The sequence below is a fragment of the Nipponia nippon genome, unplaced genomic scaffold (genome assembly GCF_047370975.1).
Source record: "Nipponia nippon isolate SJK-2023a ecotype South Korea unplaced genomic scaffold, ASM4737097v1 scaffold_7, whole genome shotgun sequence".
In the NCBI taxonomy this organism is placed as follows: Eukaryota; Metazoa; Chordata; class Aves; order Pelecaniformes; family Threskiornithidae; genus Nipponia; species Nipponia nippon.
Window position 1 is genome coordinate 16697318 of NW_028262391.1, and position 21878 is coordinate 16719195.

The 21878-nt window shown below is 35.9% G+C and overlaps 1 protein-coding gene across 1 annotated transcript in view; it reads left to right on the plus strand.

Annotated features, from left to right (window-relative positions):
- The window catches only part of PLOD2 (procollagen-lysine,2-oxoglutarate 5-dioxygenase 2), a 57000-nt gene that overhangs the window by 27740 nt on the left and 7382 nt on the right, over window positions 1-21878 (plus strand). The window contains exons 6-13 of the mRNA XM_087740169.1: window positions 997-1060; window positions 1852-1949; window positions 4482-4583; window positions 8950-9075; window positions 10581-10702; window positions 18284-18388; window positions 19708-19833; window positions 21038-21179. Of these exons, the coding sequence (XP_087596295.1) occupies window positions 997-1060; window positions 1852-1949; window positions 4482-4583; window positions 8950-9075; window positions 10581-10702; window positions 18284-18388; window positions 19708-19833; window positions 21038-21179 (885 nt within the window). The remainder of the gene's footprint in view (window positions 1-996; window positions 1061-1851; window positions 1950-4481; window positions 4584-8949; window positions 9076-10580; window positions 10703-18283; window positions 18389-19707; window positions 19834-21037; window positions 21180-21878) is intronic.

Genomic DNA, 21878 nt, shown 5'->3' on the forward strand with positions numbered 1-21878 from the left:
GAGCTCAGCACCTCTCTCTCCACTTCCCCTGCTCAGGAAGCTGTAGAGAGCAATGACATCGCTCCTCAGCCACCTTTGCTCTGAACTAGACAAACCCAAGGTCCTTAGCCACTCCTCATTGGACATTCCTTCCAGCCCTTAATGTTTAAATTGATTTTATGCCAGTTATGTCAGATGCTAGATATGCAATTGAAAGGACAGGGTGTAGAGACATTACAGCTGACTCTGCACCAAAGTCAGAAGTAATATAATTAGCTGTCTAAACAGATTGTCTTTTAGACAAAAAATGTGTACCTCTGCACAGTGCACTACTGCACTGTGATTCAAAATGCCTCCATGGCACTTAGCTTGGGATACTGTACCATACATTAGCACTAATTTTCTGTATGGTAATATCCAATGCTGTAGAATATGTAACAAAATCTTGGAAGAACAAAACAGAGTAAGTTATCTGTATGAGGGTTTTCAGTTGTGTTTTGAAGATTGTATACTTTGATCAACATATTAAAACTTCAAAACAAGGTACTTTAAATAAGAATCTAAGTAGGATTAATAATACAATATTAGGAACATGTTTTAAAACCACTGGTATTTTCTATTCTGACATAATACTTAGATTTGGCTTTTGTATTTTTGGGACTGTGAAACACAGTCTGTTTTGTTGCTTGGCCAAGACTTGTTAATTTTTTTTTTTTTTAAGATAAGACACAAATTTTCTTTGGCTTATACTGCCGAATTTAAGTTTCTTTGGAGAGTTATGACCTTTATCCTTCAAGGTTAGATAAAGTTTTTGCATATATAAAACTGATTGCTATACAACTGCACAACTCAGGAATATAGAAAAACTTAACAGTATAAAATTAAGAATCATATCTAAGAGCTGAATACATGAGTAATTTTGCCTGGTTACTTGCTGCCACTGCAGTATAACTGTAACTGTACCATAAAAACATTGGCTTTTAGAATACCTCAACATCTTTGCTGCTTTTATTTCAGGAACGCATTAACATTACTTTGGACCACAAATGTACAATTTTCCAGACCCTAAATGGAGCTGTTGGTAAGTATATGATTTGCATGTTGTGTGTTTTATTAACTGTTATTAACGCTTTCTTTGCTTAACCATGAATATCATTCCCTAAACATATGCTTGTTGTAAAGAAGTATTTGGATGGGTAAGCCTGATTACCAGATTGGTTACAGGTCTTTCGGGTTTAATACTAATTAATTTGTCCCATTGATAAAATATTTTATTTAAAATAGAAAAAATAGTTTTCAATAAGTGAAGTTAGCAATAAATACAAAGTTAAGAACCATTTTTCCATCTGGCTTTCACAGACTTAGTTACAGGAGTAAGATTGGTAATTAAAATTAGGTGTTCTTAAGGAAATGGCTATACATAATGAAATTGAATATGGAATAATGTGGAATTTCCTTTATTTAATTGTGATGAATTTAAATTGAAAAGTGGTATCTGTGCAAACTTCTTTTCTTATCTTTACCCTCCAGTTATGGAACAACTTTTTATAGTTGGATCATATCTGAAATAACTATGATTTCTTTATAAATAGCATTTGCATAAAATTAGTTTTATTTTTAAAGCAGATTTTTTTTCAAATACTGAAGGTTGCTGATGGCAAACGCTGAAGTTTGATGTAATCTTATAAAGATTCTTATAAAGAGCTTAGAATTCAAGATCTAGTTAAAAAAAGAACAAAAGCTTCCAAATAAGTAACATTGACAATGATAGCAACAGCAGGGTATATTGTATCAGCAAGAACTTAAAGAACTCTGAAATTTTAGCTTTTATTTAGAACCTGTTATTACTCTACAATCTTTGTTGATTTTCAGATGAAGTCCTTTTGAAATTTGAAGAAGGAAAAGTAAGAGCAAGGAATTCAGTGTACGACACATTACCAGTAACCATTCATGGAAATGGTCCAACTAAAGTGAGTGACAGTTTGTTTTTATTTTTGTGCAAAGGTGGCAATTTTAATAGAGGCAAAAACAATGGTGGAAGAATCCGAAACAGTCATATCACACCACCACTGCTCATTTCCAATTAATGTTAATAAGAATTGCAAGGATGAAAAAAAACATTTACTAGCTCTCTCCATCATGTTATTCTGCTATCACTGTAATTTGATAGCACTGCTGAAACAACTCATTCTGCTCCCAAATTCATTGTAACATGCAATATTAGAAGCGAGTAAGCTTATGTTAATTTGTTCACTACCACAAAACAATTTTTGAAACTAGTGAAGAATGTCTATCTGGTTATTAAATGGTAATCAGAAGAATAGTTTTTTGGGGGAGAAAAATCTAACCAAGAGTCTCAGGCTGGGGTACAAAACAGTAACACATCTGATCCTACCGCAGACCTTGGTGTGTGTTTGTGTACACATATATAAAAAAATATATTGTATATAGGCAAAAATATATATGTGTATGTATATGTGTGTGTATATACACACACAGCTGGCATTTGTTCTTGCATCTTCAATGTCATTGATCACTGCCTGCAAATGTACCCATGGCTCATGAGCTTTGGGTTCATGGTAGAGCACTGTCTGCCCCGTGAAATAGCTGTTTCAGCAGCTTCTGTGCGTATGTGAGGATTCAGTGGTCCAGACGACCTGGCACAATTTCTCTGGGAGAAATGGCTACATTTTGGTCATGTGGCAGTTGTATTTTTTTTGTTATGTGGCAAAGAAGTGTAAAGGTGTGTCATTTCTAATGGCCTCTGTTGGCTGAAGGATTGGGTGTGGCTACTTTCTTAGTTCTTCTGAATATGTGTTCCTTACTGTAGCTCCTTATTTTCAGAAAAATGCCTCCCAGGAGTATGAAATAAAGCTTGAAACTCATTAATGCCCCAATGAGTGTTTTTTCTTAGTTTTTGCACTGTTTCATCTTTGGAATTAGTGAATACAATGATGCTGTTATCTGTTTGGCTTATAACTACTCAGAAGTGGTGAAATATATGACCAATTTCTTCCATGTTACTACAGTTATTTTTGCCTCAATTAAATCCTCAAGTTACCTATCATCACTGGCTTTGCTGGCACTTTGCCCATCAAAAGAAAGGTACTGTATTTTACAGTTGGGCAAGCAGTTTTAGGTTGGAACTCCTTATACTAATCCACAAGTTATGCTACATTAGACAAAAGTCAATCTCTGCATGTAGTCATGTAGTTTTAAAAACAAAGAGGAAACTCTTGCTGTATATCACTTTGTCATTGTGATTAGATTCTTTTGTTTTAAACATAGAAGAGGACAATAATATAATGGGATTGGAAAAAGTTTTCACTAGTTAGTTAGTAAACTAAATCATGAAAGAAATCCCCAGAATTAACTCCAAATAGTAAAACCTTTTTGTTTATCAGAACGTTCTCTTTTGTAGTTAATCTCTTGAATTTGCAGATTAGTAAATAGCATCAGTCAGAGAAAATTCTTTGAAATGGATACTAAATTATCCTGACATCCTAACATGTAATTTTTTTTCTCTCGAGTGCAATGGCTTTTTCGTGAAATATTCATTTTTGTAGACTTTATTGTACATCTCTGAAATTAAGTTCAAGCAATTCTATTTATAACCTGTCTAGAGTGATTTTCAATATGCATAAACAAACGCCCAAAATATGATAAAATGCAGATTGAGTATTGGGCTGGAGTGTGTTTTCTATGCAAAATCATATTCTATCCTTCCAGTTTTTGATGAGGGCAGTAGAGCAGGAATGAATAGTAGCCTTCACCCAGGCAGACTTTCCCTGGCATAAGAGATTCCTTAAGCATTGCAAATGGCAGTAGAGAAAAGTGAAGTTCTGCGCAAACTTCCTGTGGAATCCAGGAGGACAGGGCAGCCCAGGCAGCCCATTGACAGAAAAAGTACATATTTTGTTCAGTGCCAGTTAAAAATGTGTTAAGAAGCTAGATGCTGCTTCAAAACATATTCCACTGGCTGGCTTCTGAATCTTGGCATAGATTGTCAAAAATACATCGTCTGGGCACCTATCTTCTACATTTTCTATGTGTTTTTCATATTGTGTTTTGTGTAAAGTGTTAACAATTCTCAGATTTGGGAAAAGAATTAAACTATGGTCATTTTTTTTTTTTTTGGCTTGAAATCATGCCTAGCAGGTTTTGAGAGCTGAATGATCTATAGTCTGTGTCTTGAAAGTCATACAAGTATTTAGTTGGTAGTTGTTACACTTGCAACAAATTTTTTTGGTTTAACTGAAGCAATAAATGTAGATGCTAGGAGAATATCATCTCTGGTTTGTAAACGAAAAGAAGAAAAAGGTTTTGCCAGCTATTTTTGTATGTTTGGGTTTGTGTTTTTTTTTTAATCTTGAATAAAAAAAAAGACAGTCAATTGCCTTTAGGTATAAGGGATTCAATGAGTAAGCCTGAATTCTTTAAAAAATACAAATCAGCAATTGCATGCACACTTCATTAATCTGAATTGTTCATTTATTTACCAGATTCAATTGAATTATTTGGGAAACTATATCCCCAATGCTTGGACACGGGAAACTGGTTGCAGTATTTGTGATTTAGACTTACTAGACCTGTCAACAGTAACGGTAAGAATACTTTTCAGAAGATCAAAACCCTTTTGAATGCATTTAGTAGGTGTATAGTGATTTCTGAGGCAAAGTGGCTTCAGTGTGCAATATTATGTTCTGTAGACACCTCAGGATATTTTTTCTGGTATATGAAACTGTAAGGATGGAATTTTAATTTACTGGAAATATTAGTACTTTTAGAAATGTTTTTATGCATGCATTTTAATACTGGTTTCCCCAATATTACTGAAGATGATCCCATCCCAAAAAGCCCTCCAGATCCTTACCTCTGTTCATTGAGGGTGAGTGAATAATCTTTGAATCATGCAAGATTCAAGTGAATAATTAGAATTTTTGGGAGGTAGAAAAACTCTTCAGATATTTCAGATTTTTAACTGCAGACCTACAAAAAACTTCAATAGGCATCAGTTTAGTAATTTCTGTTACAAATAGAGGTTTACAGTTAACTGTAACGTGCTTACATTTACTATTTTCTGAGAGATACAGAGAAATAGTCAAAACTGCTTCACCTTGTAAAGGATGATACAGATATCTGTATTGTATATGCAAATGTGTATCTGTAGAATAAATCTGATGTAACTGAGCTTGGATATCAGTTTAGTCTTCGGAATTCTTGTAGGACAAACATACACGTACATATGCGTGTGTGTGTGTGTGTGCGTATATCAAATATTTGTGGATTTATTTTGGCTCTTTGGCTCCAAGCAAAGAGCTAGACTTTTGGCTTCAAGGAATTCTTTAGTGTATGAATATTTCAGCTTGTACTCAGTAAATTTTAGGCAGAGTAAATACTAAGATCTACCACATGGAAATGTAAGGCTTGTACTTAAAAAGAACATTCTGATTATTCTTAACAGGCTGTTCCAGCAGCTGTTTCATTTCTGTTCTATATTGAAGATTTGAATGAGAACAGGTCTTAGAGGGTCACGTTGAGGATAGCATGAAAGAAGTACTGGCTTGTTATCTTTGTAATGAAAGGACGAAGTGAAAGAATTTCTGGACAATAAGCAGCTTATGGACTGGAATAGAAATTTAAAAAGTTATTGCTGGAATTGTAATAACTTTCAGATTCTTTTTGTATCTTTTTTAATTTTAATTTTGCTTGGAAAATACAACATTTGAATGGTGTTCTGTGGAAATAGTGTTTGCACTCTCAATATAAAATTTACCTGAGGAAAAGAAGTTGTCTAAGTTTTTCCTCATGGTGTTGGCAATTAAAACATTGTTGGGGAGCAGTTAAATCTTAAAGCTAGTAATGGGGAGTAACTTGCAATGATTTACTGGATAGCTTCCTATAGTTTATGTATATCTACTTGGAATGCGTCTTCCTTACTGTAATTCATTCTTTGGACTTCATACCTCACTTACTCTGCCAGCAGAAATAACAAGACTTTTCCTTGGCCTCAGTGGAAGTGTTTACTTCAGGCATTTCTGAGTACAAGCAGTATTTCATTTTTTGAATGCACTTTCTGTTCTGGCCTGGCTGGTTGCTATTTAGCAAGAAATCTTCAGTGAAAAGAGCAGTACCAACTCTTTGCCTCTAATCATTCTTCCCATATTGTTTTATTTAACTTTCTGCATTGATGCACTCATACATTCTGAGGATTTTGCTTGTTCTTCTCATAAGCAAGTAGAGAATCACCTTTGTTAATACCAGCTGTGTTTTGGGCTTTGAGTTCCTTTAGATGAATTCTTGCATGAATGGGTCTTTGAATCAATATGCTTAGGTGTTGTGGATTGAATGTTTTGGGCTGGGCTTACCTACAGACCTTGACTTTAGCAGTGCAAAACAGATAAACTCCAGCGTAGAACAAGGAGCTGAAATCATACTGCTTTCCATTGTGGGTACAAGGATATCATTCCTTCTGTGAAGGTCAGGAGTAGGTGTATGCAAGACAGAGGTGGGTGGAAGCATTACCATGAACTGTGCAGGTTGTTCTGTGATGGATGAGCAGAAGAGCCTGAGGTACTAGCAGGGTCAGTGTGAGCAGGTGCTGGGAGCATGGCGTGTGAAAAGCTGAGCTTCAGGTTTATCTGTGAAGGAGCTGAGAGCCACAAATGCAGAGTCTTTTTCTCGGTCCTTGTCCTGTTCACAGGAGCAAGACCTCCCATGCTCTGACTGCAGCTGAAGTGTGGAAACACTCAGTAACTGCTTTCTTCTCTGTTAATGTCAGCAGCCCATGCCACCCCCAAATTAGCTACCTGCCCAGGTCAAAGCAGGGTAATGGTAAATAAGTTGAAGAACACACTTTGGCTCAACGAGCGTATATTTTTGCTGCTTTTCTTAAGGTTTTTTTTGCTAAAACCTAAATTAAATTGGACAACAAACTTAATCACCCTGGAGCTACTTCTTAAATCTTTACTTCTTAAAGTTTGTTACTGTTCCTGCTGCAGTTGGAAAGGGTGACCTCGCTCATCCTCTTGCTTCACTGGTGCCTTTTGTGGCAAGGGTTCCTGGACTTTGTCTCAGTATGACCACACAGAGCATTGTCCCGTATTTCTTCCAAAAACTGTCATACGCTCACCTACTGGTTTGTGAAAAAGTAAACTTTAAAAGGCAAACATATGACCTCAGTGAAAATGAGAAAATCTGTCAGACAAATTGTAACATCCCGGTGCAGACTGGGTATTCCCAAAGTGTTTTTGCTGAGGTGTAATTGGGAAGCACTAAAACTGCAGACTTGAGATACTCAAAATGCTGGGTATTAAAATTGTTCATTCTGACCTAGATTCAGATTATGCAGTGACAGCTTTTTATAGTATGGTGAACCAGCATCTAGATCGATGAACTCTCTGCTTTGAGAAGATGCAGTTTGCAGGAATTTTTATCCTTAGTTTTTAAACACTGCTTTGCTTTGGTTACACTCCTGTGATTTTAGTGTAGACATTGGAGCCAAGCGGTTCACACTTCGGTGTATTGAAGGAGTGTTAGTAACTCCTGATTGTCCCTATAACCTCTGCAGATCCAGCCTGAACCTGCTTCTCTTTGTCCTGGAGAATAAGGGGAAAATGGCTTAGAATTAGAGAAATATGCAAAATAAATTATTGCAGCAGTTCTATTATTGGTAGCACATGTGCATGTTCAGCTTAGCAAGCCCGATGGCAAATGCTGCCTTCCTCATCACTTGCAATCAGCGGTACCAGTTACCATGACACCAGCCTCAGTGGAGTGGTTGCCAGAGAATATCACAGTTGCTTTTTTCAAGACACGTCAGTGTACTTGTCTTCATCAGCTGTTTTGCAGTTATTAGGATGTCTGCATGAGTATGTATTAGGTTTGCAGATGAAGTTGTGAGTAGGAGGTAGTTGGGGTAAACATTGGTGCCTAATGTTTCCGATCTGATGCACTTGCCCAGTATGTTTCTGGATTTCCGATGTAGACAGTGACACTGTGAAATCTCAACATGCGCTGATGGTTTATCCAGACGCTTTTCAAGTGGGTGTTGGCTTGCTTAAGGAAAGCCAACTTGCAGCCTTTTATACTCATATAAGGTTTCTCTCTGAGCCTTGTAGTGGGTTAGGCGTTTATACTAACTGTCTCTTTTAGAGGTGGAAAATATTTTTGTTTAATCAGTGCATTTCTTTGTGAAGGATTCGAAGCCTTTGAATTTCTTTGTCTCGCATAATGTAGTAATGTGTCTTAGGAATACACAAAAGTGCTGTCTAGGTTTGTTTTAGTGGTCATGATCTCTATATCAAGCACATACAAACCGGGAATTAATACCGCTGTTCAAAGGATGTGAATTCACATTAAAATAAGGTGCATAAAACTTGGTGCAAGGGAAGAAGCTCTAGTTAGTTCATCAAAGATCGTGATAAAATCAGTGAGAGCCCACTTATAATGGTCAGGGGGAAACTGCATATAAGTGTATGGAAGGGTATTGCAGTCTTTGGCTTAAAGTACAGATAAGTAAAATATTTTGCGGCATTTATTCTTTAACTACTTTAAAAAAACCCTGGTCTTTCCTATATTTTCTTGTAAATTTAACATATATTTGTATGTTACTTTCAAAAAATGAATTTGCCATGCAGTTCTAGGTGTATTTCCTTAAATACTTTTTTTGCTGTTTTAATATTTTTTTTTAAGTAAGAATTTTAAAAACCATAATACATTATTTTCTACTTCCAGTTTCTGTTATTGGAATTCAAAGAGTTTTCTAGCAATATTAAATCCATTATCTTTGCTTATTTAGTGAAGTCAGTGAAAATAAACAGGGGGCATAGCACTTCTTGAGCTAGTTGGTTTTGATTGTTTGAAACCTGTGTGGCCCAAGTTAGTACAGCATGATATTAGCTGCTTTTTAATATAACTAATCTTAGGAGGCAAGTCTTATTGGTTGTGTCAAAATATCATTTTTTTTAGGAATATCCAAGAGTAAAAATTGGTGTTTTCATTGAACAACCCACTCCTTTCCTACCTAAATTTTTAGACAGACTGTTGACTCTGGACTACCCAAAGGATGCACTCAGTATCTTCATTCATAATAATGTAAGTATGATGTTACTATTGTGCAAAGCTTCAATTTTGGAAATTATGGTATGAATGAAAGTGTGTGAGGGAGTATATGGATTCTATATATATACATAATTAAGCTGCATAGGAAGAGATAATCTTCCAGAATTTAGTATGCAGAAGTGGAAAAAATACACCAATTAAATGAAATTGTGGCAGTGCTTACTGAAGTCTATTTAAGGGAACTGCTTAGATTCTTTCTCTTTTAGTAATGAAAAAGTTTGTATTTTAAAGTACATGCTTCTGGGGGAAGTACCGATTGACATAAAACAATAGAGTTCCAGTTGGAAGGGACCTACAGTGGTCATCTAGGCCAACTACCTGACCACTTCAGGACTGACCAAAAGCTATAGCATGTTATTAATAACCATTATCCAATAGTTGACGTTGGATTTGCTTTTCATCTTGTTGATACCCCAGTGCATTTATGTTTCTCATGGTGCTCCTGCTGGGTGCCATGGGAAAGACTGGTGTGTCCAGGTATATTTTGAATGGCATTAGAGATAAGTTGCTTTTATGAAGATCTTTTTAATGCTTTTTGCTAATTACCTAATGGTCTGGTGTTGCTGATACTTCACCAGTGACTTCAGTATTGCTATTTTCCTAAGTGAGGTGACAGATGTGTGTGAGTCTTTTGGAAAAACCTGCGCTGGAAGAGAAATGAGAGGAAAATATAATTCTGCTCTTTTTCACTTGGCGTGCATTTACTGTTGATATCATAGCACAAAAGGCCTGAGTAATAGAAGTAGAGCTTAATTTTAAAGTCTTCAGTGTGCTTTTGTAAGGGGATGTTAAAGATATAAATGTGATATGCGCATAGGAATTGTAGGCTATGCTAGGTTTTGTTGCTTCAGCCAGAAGTCATATGGTATTTGAAATGAATATAAAAGACTGAATAGCTTTTTTATCATAGAAGGGGGAAAACCCTACCCAATATTTTAATTATTCTAATGTCAGCCATAATACACAAAAGCTACAAATGAGGGCACTGGGTTGGAAGCGTTGCATGCAGCTGAGATCTCTTAAATTGGAGGTAAGGTAATTAAAAATCATAGAAACAATCACTGTGACTACATTTTAAAGAAACAATGACTGTCCACCTGGGTAGAGGTCGCAGCTCCCTCTCTAAAGCCATTCTGGAGTAGCATAAAAAACTCCTGTGTGCCACTGAGGTTGTGGGATGGGTTTTGAAGATCATAAAATAAATATCCTGAAAAAATATTGCATAAACAGTCTGTGAATCTTGCATCATTGGTCTGGAGGTACAGCTTTGATTTATATTGCTGATGTATTGGATTCTTTTGCTAAAATTTTGGACAGAAGAGCTTCATTTTAATGACAGATATACTGGAATATCTTCAAATACTGTTTGCCATCTGTTCATTTAGGATAGAATACAATGTGTTCTTGGACACTATGTTTATGATTTCACAGCAACTTGTACTTTTCATTTACTATAAACAATCTTAACATGATTACAGGAGGTTTACCATGAAAAACACATCAAGAAATTCTGGGAAAAAGCCAAGAACATTATCAGAAATATAAAAATTGTTGGACCTGAAGAAAATCTGAGTCAAGCAGAAGCCCGGAACATGGGAATGTAAATTCTAATTTATAAATCTGTTATAATGATGCATATGCTAACATTTTTTCATCTTTTATGTATATTATTTTGCATCTTAAACACTAAGACTTCACATCTTAAGATACAAAAGTGGGAGCTTTTGTGGTAGAACAAGATAAGATATGAACTGTTGAGTATTTTATGGTTTCTGTCTAATGTAAAAAGCTGTTGGCCATTGTGCAAACATCTCTCTGGTTTGAACTACTTCGATAGTCTGTCATCTTGTCTTCTAATGAAGGCATAACGAAGGCATAGGCAATAGTAGACTACAAAGAAATAAGAGGTGTCAGATTAGTTTTACATTACAGTTATCTCAAACATGGGTATATATTAAAACATGACGAGCATAAACTGTAAAGTTTAAATTTTTTTTTTAAAGAATGCTATTAAAATAAAATACATGGTACAATACAACAAACTTTTTAATAAAATTTGTGCAGAAAATTATATATAGCAGTATTAAAAAAAAAAAGTGGCAGCAGGTGCAAATGTAAATAGAAATTCTAACTGCAGTGTATCTTCTAAAAAAGTATTTGGTTTGATTTTTTATTTTTTTTAATCCAAAAACTTTTCAAGCTAACTTATCACAGGGTGATTTCACAGAATAGAAGTACCTCTTGCATTGGATATGCATTTAACAATTGCACTTTTATTGTCCTAGTCCCCCTTCTTTTTTTTTGTTTGTTTTGTTTTGTTTGTTTTGTTTTTTCCTTTCATTCTTACTAGGGAATCCACCTCTTTAGGTTTTAAACCTGGCACTTGCCAGGCCTAAATCTGAACCTTGTAGCCTGTGTCAGACCTGCCTGTCAAGGGGTCTCTTTAGGGGCTGCAGCACTGGCTACTACCACAGAGTTGCTCATGGCTCTCCCAGTATGTCCATCAGTCAGATTATGGAGTTTTACAGATCAGGATCCCACCAAGACCTTGCTGTGGCCCTTGATGAGCAAGCTTCATTCTCACATAAATCTTCCACTCTCTTTTCTCCCAAATCTTCCAGGAGTGTCAGAGCAGAGAAATTATTTTCAAAAGGCCCTTTTCTTTTATATTCAGAGGTTAAGAGCATAGCATAGGCTGTTCATGGCATCAGCTAAAAGAATGAAGGACTAGGCCTGAGTCTCCATGGTGTTCATGGAAATTTGTTTGAATGGGGTTTAGTTGTGCTGAAGCCACTGGGAAACTGATATTTGGCTGAGGTCCAAGCCTCTCCCGTAGCCTTTCTAGGAAACACTACAGATGTCCAGGGTAGTGTAAGCAGCCATTCACATGCTTATAAATCATTCTTTCTTTATTTCCAGTAGTCTCTAAAGCAAATGTACTATGTTTGCAAACTTGTTGAAGTAGTGTATGTTACATGTAGCTGAGGTGGAATTTCTGGAGTTGCCTTTTCCTCTTTGGTGTTTTATAGACACCATAAGACAGAATCTTCGGTGTAAACCATTTCTATACTGTTAGTAAATCTCACCCAAAGATCTTTAAACCCGTCATCTTTTGATAGAACCTGCTGGCTTATAATGTGACAGACGTTTTAATATAATATATGGTCTTTGCTTGATCTGTGGATAAAAAACAGTAATTTAAATGTATATTTGCAGAAAATAATTTCAAATTCTGTTATGTAAGGCAGGGAGATAATCATACTTGTGATGTGTACCACTGGATACACTACACTGTGATGTGTTATCCATTGTCTGGATATAATTTGATCCATGTTACTCCTGTTTGAAAGGCCTCTTTAAGAAAGATTCCGTCCTAAAGAGATACATAGCATATAGGGAAAATGTGAAGTATAATGCATGTGGAATGAGACCAAAATTTTGAATCATCCAGAAAGCATGAGTGTTAGTAGTAGGATCTTTCATGTGAACAACATAGATGTAATTTGATGGCTCCTTTCAATTTGACTGAAGCAGGTTCAGTTCATCTGCAGCTTCCTTTGCACCCCTGGTCTGCTTGGCTGCCCTTGTGAACATCACCAGCTTCTCTGGAACAACTGCATTTATTTCTCCTCAAAAAAATCTAGCTCAGAAGTACAGGATGTTCATGGCAAAGGCAGATACTATAAAAAATTATTTGCTTTGAACCCTTCAGCTGGCTTCCAACATAATAACCTCATTTGTTTCTCACTAATACTGCAGTGGGAATAACTTGAAAGGAGCGATTCTTCAAACCTGTGTAATGGCTTGATTTACAGAGATTGATATATTCAGTCTTCTGATTAATTTTCTCATGCTTCTATCTGTATTATTGACTGATTGTTTTGTTCCATCTGCCTCAAACACTTGCTTTCTTCTTTTTCCAAATTAGCTGATTTTAGTATCTCTCTGTTAATTTCCAGTAGATTTAGAATTAATTTGGTCTCCTCACTTGCACATTTCACACAAAAAGTCTATTTATCTGAAGCAGCAAAACAAGCTTCAATTAATAGAGTTCAGTGCTTATAGTGAACTTAAGCGTTGAAGCTCTGATTTGTTTTCAGCAGAACACTTTTGAGTATATAATGCGGTTGAGTCAGTTTTCTCCTTACTTCTTTTTTTCCTTTTTTGGCTCAGTAAAAAGTGGTGATAAACCACAGTGAGGTTCTCAGTAAATGAAACTCTCTTATGTTAATATAAATGTGAGAAAACAACATGTTTTAATTTCACCCATAGCCATGCAGCAAACTTCTGTCTAGTTTTCTCATTCACATAATAAAGAATAATTGAAGCATTTACTTTCTTGCTTCTTCTTGACATGGAAAGCCCTCTCCTAAAGTTGGATAGGTGTTGGAAAGGACCCAAAACTGTGCAGTCAGCAAAGACTTGTTACAATTCAACAATATGGGCAAACAGGAGTGCACAGCTTTCCTTATCGTGGGCTGAAACAGAATAAAAAGGGAGGAAAATAAAGTAGAATAAAGAGAAGGAAAGTTTAGCTGCATGTTGTCTGAGTATTTTCTCTGCAGGTACATCCCTTGAAACCCTAAAATAGCATTTCCATGTCTCTTTTTTAACCTTTGTCTACAAGGAGCATATTAGAGTTCTTATGGGTGGTTCTTTTCTTTTTCTTTAAGAAAAAACTCATTTGTGGTTTTGCCTTGTTTGGCGATGAGATTTCAGCCAGCTGTAACAATTTGTTCTGACAGAAAATGTAAAATAACAATATGAAATACGTTCAAGCAGTAACAGAAAGTGGGGAAATATGGGAATTCATCTCATTTGCTTCTCTGAGGTTTTATTTTATAAAAAACTTATTTTCCATAATCTCCCCCCCAGTACTTACAGACGTTAGGGTTTCTTTTTTGGGGGGTTGGTTTTTTCCTCCCCCAAAAATATTAGTAAGAGAACTAGCTAGGATTTTCCCTGAACTTTTTAAAAAATGTGAGTTAACCTCAACTTTTAGTGGGAGTTTGCACATTTTAATGAAAGTTTACACTGAAAGCTTTCAAAAGTTTCAGGAAGAATAGTAGATCAGTATTAGTTAGAGAGTTCATTGACCTTACTGTTGAATTTTGAGCTGAATTTGGGATCTCCTATGTGCTTCTTGAAAGTCAGAAGATACTAAGTCAATGTCTCTGAGCTCCCTTTGTTATTGATAAATCATGACATGGCCGCAGGAGGACTCCCTTTCAGTCCTGTTGAGTAGGGCAGGTGTCTTGGCTGTGGTTAAAGGAAAAGCAGGGATTAAATGTGTCTCCCAGATGTCAAGCGATTTCTGTTGGAGACTTGGATTTTCTGGAACTGCTTCTCCTGAAAGCTTCAGCAGTTTTGCGTTTCAGCCTCAGATGGAGGAGGAACGTTTTGAACTTTGAGTGTTGCAGAAGAAAAACAACTTTCGCACCTATATCCAACTTCAGTAGCTTCCAGGTGTGATGATAATACTTAAGCCTGAGATGCAAAACTAAATATTAGTGCTTTATCTGTTTTGTGGCTACATTTTTTTGTTTTTAGTGATGATAAGAGTTTCTTTATACTGTTGTGGTTATCTGGAGAGATGGAAAATGTAATCCTAAATGACAGGCAATGTCACCCAGTCTTTCAGTGAGTGTTGCAAACTTGTATCTGGGGCACCTTTTCTTTCAGAGGTCTGTCAGATGGTGTAAGTGCTTTCCCTTCGGGCTCACAGTCCACGTTTGGAATTGTATGTTCAAACTGTGAGGGGTATAAAAATGATATATTGATTCATTGCAAATTCAAACTACGTCTAAAAAAAAAAGTATGTTACTCAGTGGTAAAAAAATTGAGTGGACTATATGTCTTACCACTATAAACAACTAGCCCCTTGGAATATCTCTGTGGAAAGTTTGATGAAGAGAAGAGCAGTGACACTTCCCCTTTTCAGATGAGGTCACTGTTCCAGATGGGCTCACAGTTTGTAAGTGAACTTAAACATCGCTCTGATTGCAAAATACTGTAAACTGATCTGCTGAGCTTCACTTCACACTTCCAACAAAAAATCTTGGCCTTCTACTAAACTTTCGTTAATCATTACACTGAAATGGCTTTAAGTTATATCCAAAAATATAGCTTTCTTTTCAATATTTGCTATTAGTTTATAGGCATGTGGAGCATAAAGCAAGTAGATTAAAGGTTTTAGCCATTGAATTTAGATTAGGAAGTATATTACTATACGTATGAGTATTGCTAGAAAGTACTTCCCACTTGTTCCTTGCTGTGACCTGGATATACATAATAAATAGTTTCACATATAATCTGGGATTATATGTGAAATATATATTACGTCTGGAGAGGTTAGCATACACTGTAAGAAGGTAATCCTTTAAAGCATGGGAATATCCAGGATTATTTTTATTTGCTTGGGAAAGCTACTTGGCAACATTGAAAGCCTAAAGAGAAGATGCATTAATTTCTTAAGAGTACGCTTGCTTTATTAATTTTGACAGGAACTTTTAAAACTCTTTTTCTGTATATCTGAAACTGGAAGTGTTTTACTGAGATTTTTATTAGTGATCTTAAAGTGCAAAGGCAAAACTTATACTTCATATTTGACATGGTGACTTGTATCTGAAAATGCAAGCAGAATTATGCTTTAAACATGAAGTTTTGCCATTTGGTGATCCAGTCTTCAATGCTGTATAGAAAGAGATAGGAGGAAAAATGAATCAAAGTACGGTCAGAATAGTAGCCTTGATTTTTGGCCTTTTTATATATATGTATACACACACATATAAAAATATATATACAATGTAAGTATATTTAATATTCTTGGGTACAGAGGTTGAAGTTAGAGGTTTCACATTGTAGGTGATTTGTGCTACAGCTGAGTTTGCAGACTGCTTAAGGCAGTAACGCTTTCAAAGAGTTCTCAGTAGATTATTGAATGACTGAGTGTGACTTAGACCCAAAACTTTTAATTTATTATTTTGTGTTTTGGATTACTATGTTAATGAAGAGCAGAAGGATTTTCAACACTAACACATTGGACCAGGTTTAATAGAATTCTCTGGCTCTGGATTTTAAGGGGGGTGGGAGGCAAAAGTTGAAGAACCATATATTTTGAAATTGTGTAATCAATTTTCCAGTCATGTTTGCCTACAACTAAATATAAATCTGTTCAATTTGTTTGTTTTTTTTCACATTTTCATAAATAAAAACATTAATTCCATTCATATTTTTATTAGCAGCAAAAGATTTAGCTGCTTTTGGGGAGGTGCTGGCCAGTGTTGTGGCTGAAACTCTCGACTGGCATCAAGTCTGTTAGTCTCTCAGGTTTAGTTTCCTCATTAGTAGAATGAGGATAAAGGAGCTGAATATTTTTGGAAGAAATCTAACATCTGATGTGAAGTGCAATATAAGAGTCAGGTTACTATTAATAATTGTAATTGTGCTAATGATAAAGCTGCATGTGAATTGTGTTTAGTAGTTGTAAAGCTTTGAACAGAATAGGTTACTAATGGAAAATGCCATAAAAACTTAATTGCTGGGCTATGTTATGGCCAAAATAAAACCTGCTGGTTTCAACTGGGGCAATTATGCGAGAAATTCCTGATTAAGGAATTGCTGTCTTAAAAATATGTATACATAAGATAGAAAACTGTCAGTGAAGGAGATGTCAGTTAAAGCAAAACCAGAGACTGACCACAGATATAAACTATGGCTGTGTGTCCAAACACAGGGACTTCAGCAGTAGTGGGAAGACCGTTTCTGTCATTTTGGTATTTTAAAACTTTGGCTCAAATCATTACTACATCTTCAGTGGTCAAGTTTGAAGAGGAAGGATTGCTTAAATTTATGGAATAAAAAAGCTCTGCCTTCTACTGTGATTCCAACAAAGTCATATCTCTAAAGTCCTTTGAGCCGAAGAAAGTTTGACCAGAAAGACCCAAAAGGTGTTGATAAGTAGTAATCCTTATGGGAGGTAGACTAAATGCTGAGTGAAGTGCTGTGTTAGATAGTGGAGGGGAACGGAGGAGGAGCAGGCAGGAAGCCATGCCAGCGGTTGCCTTGACTTATATGTAGCCTGTCAGGTCCACTGTTTTTCACATCTTCTGAAGTGACAGAGATCTTTTCCTATGCGGAAAACAGTCACAAACAATCAAATCACATGGAACTTAAGCTAAAGCAGTGTTTATAGACATTTTAAAGCAATAAAGTAAAATAATTTTAATGTTTCAAGCTATTACGATGGAATTAATGCAAGTTCTGTCGATAATAGTGGGCAAAATAGACAAAATCAATACCATCTGCATGATAGAAAGCTACTGCTTGGTCCACTTCCTCTAAAAGTATATTTGATTTACTATAATCTCCTACTATTCTCTTGGCATAGGAAAGCTGAATTCACTGTACAGGATCTTAGCGTAGCAAGTGTACCCTGCTAGAAACATGCAAATGTAGTCTGTGTGTCTTACTTTCATATTTATGGTAGAATGCGTCTTCTGCTTGGTTGAAGCTTTCTCTTGAAGGTATGGGAATCTATGCAAATAATTTATTCTGATAGACGTAGTGTGTGGGACAAATTAAATTCCTTTCTCTAATTTCCATTCACCACCTGTGCAATTGTTTTATATATGTCTTTACCAACTGTGTCATTCTTGTAGGTCACAAAAAGACTAAGGAAAGGTCTTTAAACATATATTTCTTTATAGTTTTTGTCTTGCACTGTCCATAAGGTTTCGATTACTATTCAGATCAGCAGATCACATCTGTAGCATCTTAGCCCAAAGACAGTGTTACAGCCACATGCAGTTAGTTATTAGAGAAGCTCATTATTAAGTGACTGTACTGATGTCCAGCTATATAAATTAGTGGCTTGATTTCCCTCTCTGCCCACCCCGCCCCATTTTCCATTGTGATAGGACATAGTAGCTCTTACTGAACTTGGTAAAGGTTAGAGATCACTTAGTTTATGAAAAGAAAAAGATAAGGCATCTGATCCATGTTTTAAAATCTTTTAGTTAAAGAAACCTTTCTTTTACTATACTACACTGCAGAGGGCTTTCAATGCAATGTAAGAGTAGAGCGCTTGGTTGTGGTTCGGGTTTTTTTGCATTTTTTTTGTTTTGTTGTTTGTGAATCTTTTCTGGACATATGAGTTAACCATTCCTTTTTTTCTTTTTAGGGACCTTTGTCGCCAGGATAAAGCATGTGAATATTACTTCAGCATAGATGCAGATGTCGTGCTGACAAACCCGAAAACTTTAAGAATACTGATAGAACAGAACAGGTGTAGTATATCTCTTGATTTTACATTATTTCCTCCAACTTGAAGGGATTCTCTGGGGCCCATCCAAAGAAAATGAGATCCCGTTTGTTCTTGCAGAGTTAGATCCTCTTTGTTTACTCGTGTTATTTGATTGCCATAGTTCATAATGGGCTTGGAGGCCAACAATTCACACAGCATTTTGTTCCTGTCAAGCAACAATTCCTGGTGTGAATTTCAAATGCTTCGGAGCTCCTCTGAAGAGAATGGTGTGGTATAAGCAAGTTTTATGAAATTAATTAAGATTTCACTAACTAATGATTTCAAAGTTGGTCACACACAAAATGTTAAAAAAACGCAACCCCAAATAACAACAAAAATACCCCCAAACCAAAACCAAACAGAAACTCCCTAGAGCTTATTACTCTAGCATTGCAGTATTATTACTTTCTTTTTAAATCATAGATGCAATAAAATGGAAAGTTATTGGAGATGAAACAGCTGTAATGACCAGTTTCTCCTTGTATTAGTATGACCTCTTAAGTTATACAAAGCTGTGACTTTAGCAGCAGCAGCTTTCAGCAGACTGGGCTCGCTGTGAATGCTGTGCAATTCACTCCTGCCAATTTGTAACTTCCCATGCCAGGTAGGTAGGTGGTATTTGCCTCTTCATAACAAATCTGGGAATCTCAGGTGTATCACAGAAAGATAAATTATAAATGTCTGTTTTGACCTACTAGTGAGAAGGGATGGAGGTTAAGTAAAGATGTGGCTGTCGGTCCTTTGCATTATATTCCTTGTAATATTTACTGTTGTATAAAGAGGCTAAAAGCCAGGTACACTAGGTGGAAGACACAGAAGCTTTGCAAAATATATCTACCAGTAGGAACCCTCTGAAACCAAGTACAATTTTATTCTTTTTATTCTGGTCAACTTAAATTTCCCCTTTTGACTCTATTAAATTTTGGGCAATCTAAGTCTCCCTGTGGTTTGTGTGTATTTTTTTTTTGTGTTTTTTTTTGTGTTTTTTTTTTTTCTTTTCTTTTCATGTCTTTTGACTTCGTGATGCTTTTTGTCTTTGGGCAGTATTTTTTTGCTTGACTGAAAATCAAGCCACCTCTGATTTATAGGAATCTTTGCTTCTGTTACACTGATGTTGTTTCTGGGCAGTGGGTACTTGAATGCTGTTTCTTCCAGCTTAATTTCAGAATAGCTGTACTGAGGTTTCACAGTCATTGGTGTTTCAACTAAGCTATACTCCAAACTGAGGAAAGCTGCTGTGTTTTGACGTATGGTCTACGTATAACAGTTCATGTTTTCTTATTCAATATGTCACTTCACAGAAAGATAATTGCTCCGCTTGTAACTCGTCATGGGAAGCTTTGGTCCAATTTCTGGGGTGCTTTGGGCCCAGATGGATATTATGCTCGATCAGAAGATTATGTTGCTATTGTCCAAGGGAACAGAGTGTAAGTAATTGTAAGCTAATTTTTATAGTCAAGGCACCCAGTATGGTTATTAGCAACATATTCTTATATTTTCATGCAATCTGATATTCCTGAAGAGCTTAGGTTAGTTTTATTGTTTAGTTTTTTCTATTTCATAGGAGTGCATTTGTTTTCCCATTTGTTTTTTTCCCATTCACAGCTTGAATAAAAAAACAAAGTGTTTAACACGATGAGCTGGTATTAGTAACGAACATAGTCATTACTAGTACCTGTTTGATTGTATCTGGTTACTCTAGTAGTGCATAATACAGAAAATGGCAAGACGAACAAATAGTAAACCCAAAACTCTGTATTCCAGGAGCCTCAGTCAAAAGAAATGATTGTTGCATTCGTCAAATGACTCCTTCATCTCTTTGGGGCAAATGTTTAATCAGCTGAACAACTAATAATTTCTTCATGTGTTTCTTCCTGTATATTATGTCAGATATATCCTAAGGAGCTCTTGAGAAATACTTTTGTCACATAGCCTTTTGGGTTTGTCCTCCACCTAAAGCAGTGTGATGTAAGTTGTTCTAAGCTTGACTTTCCCATGCGGTGATGCCTTTTCATTGCCCTGGAAGAAGAAAAAGGTCTGAAACAGATTGAATGCTTGAATACGGCTGGCTCATTTTCAGTCGCACTGAAAGATGTACTCGTGGCGCTGGGAGGGAGGAAATCTGCAGAGCGAGCATTGTGACAGCAATGCTTTTTTGTTGATATTGGCCCAACTGACATAAATACGTAGCCTGCTGTGGTCCATGGGTATTTGTGTGAGGAGGTCAGACCAGCTGTGTGAAGCCTCAGTGAAGTCTTCCAACTCACTTAAAAATCTGTTTTAGAATTTCTTTCTCCATCTGATAGTGTAGAATAATATTATAAAAGAGTTTGACTGCCTTAACTGTGGAAACATGAAGTACATTTGTAGTTAAAACTCTTTAGAGAATTTGACCTTTCTATTTTTTATAACAATACTTCATAAAAGTTGAATTACTGCCTATGCTTATGTTTGAGGTGTTCACAATGTCCAGCTGTAGTTTTTCAAATGTATTGGGAACCTTTCAGCTTAATTTCCTTGAAACTTGCTTAGTCTTGTCAGCAAATACAGAGATGCTGGTTTGATTGAATAGGCACCAAATTAGTTTTCATGGCTTTACACTATTTGCATTTTTTTTTTTTTTTTTAACAGAGGAGTATGGAATATTCCTTATATGGCTAATATATACTTAATTAAAGGACAAACTCTCAGATCAGAGATGAAAGAAAAGAACTACTTTATGCGTGATAAGTTGGATCCCGATATGGCTCTCTGCAGGAATGCAAGGGAAATGGTAAGGTGTATCTATAACAGCTTGCTTTTAAATACACACAGACTTCTTTGTGTCCTGCTACAATTGACTGCTTCACTTGATTGATCTTGGATATTATGTTTTTACTGCTAATTCAAAGTACTGGCCAATTTTTGTGACATAGAACATTTTAGGTGTATTTCTTTAAATTGTTGAGAACAGAGGTTTTTGCAAGGCCAGTGCACTGGTGCACTGACTGCATGATGGTTTTTATTTAAATGCACTAAAAATTCCTATTGAGGTTAAAACACCTTCCTCATTGGCACAACCTCAACAGGATGAAAGAGGGCTCAACTGCTCTGCCATATATAACTTCAAACTTACCAATGCATTTAGGGCATCTCTGTTATGCACGTTTTTTATACAGTGTGAAACTTCTAGCAGACTAAGTTGGAATATCTTGTCATTTTGTATTTAAGTAGATACATATTTGAATTAATGATGGGCAGTGTTGATATCAAAAGCCTAAGTGATTTATGAAACTGTATGAATCTTCTTAGGGAGCATGAATTACTCATTAATTTTTCCAGATAGATTAAAACTGTATCAGAAATTTTTTACTTGCATTAAGCTGTAAGTAATGAGACAAAACGTATTTGTACTGTAAAAATATGAATATGTAAATCCACATTTCTACTGATATTTACACTAGTTTCAGCACAGAAACAAATAAGACCTAAA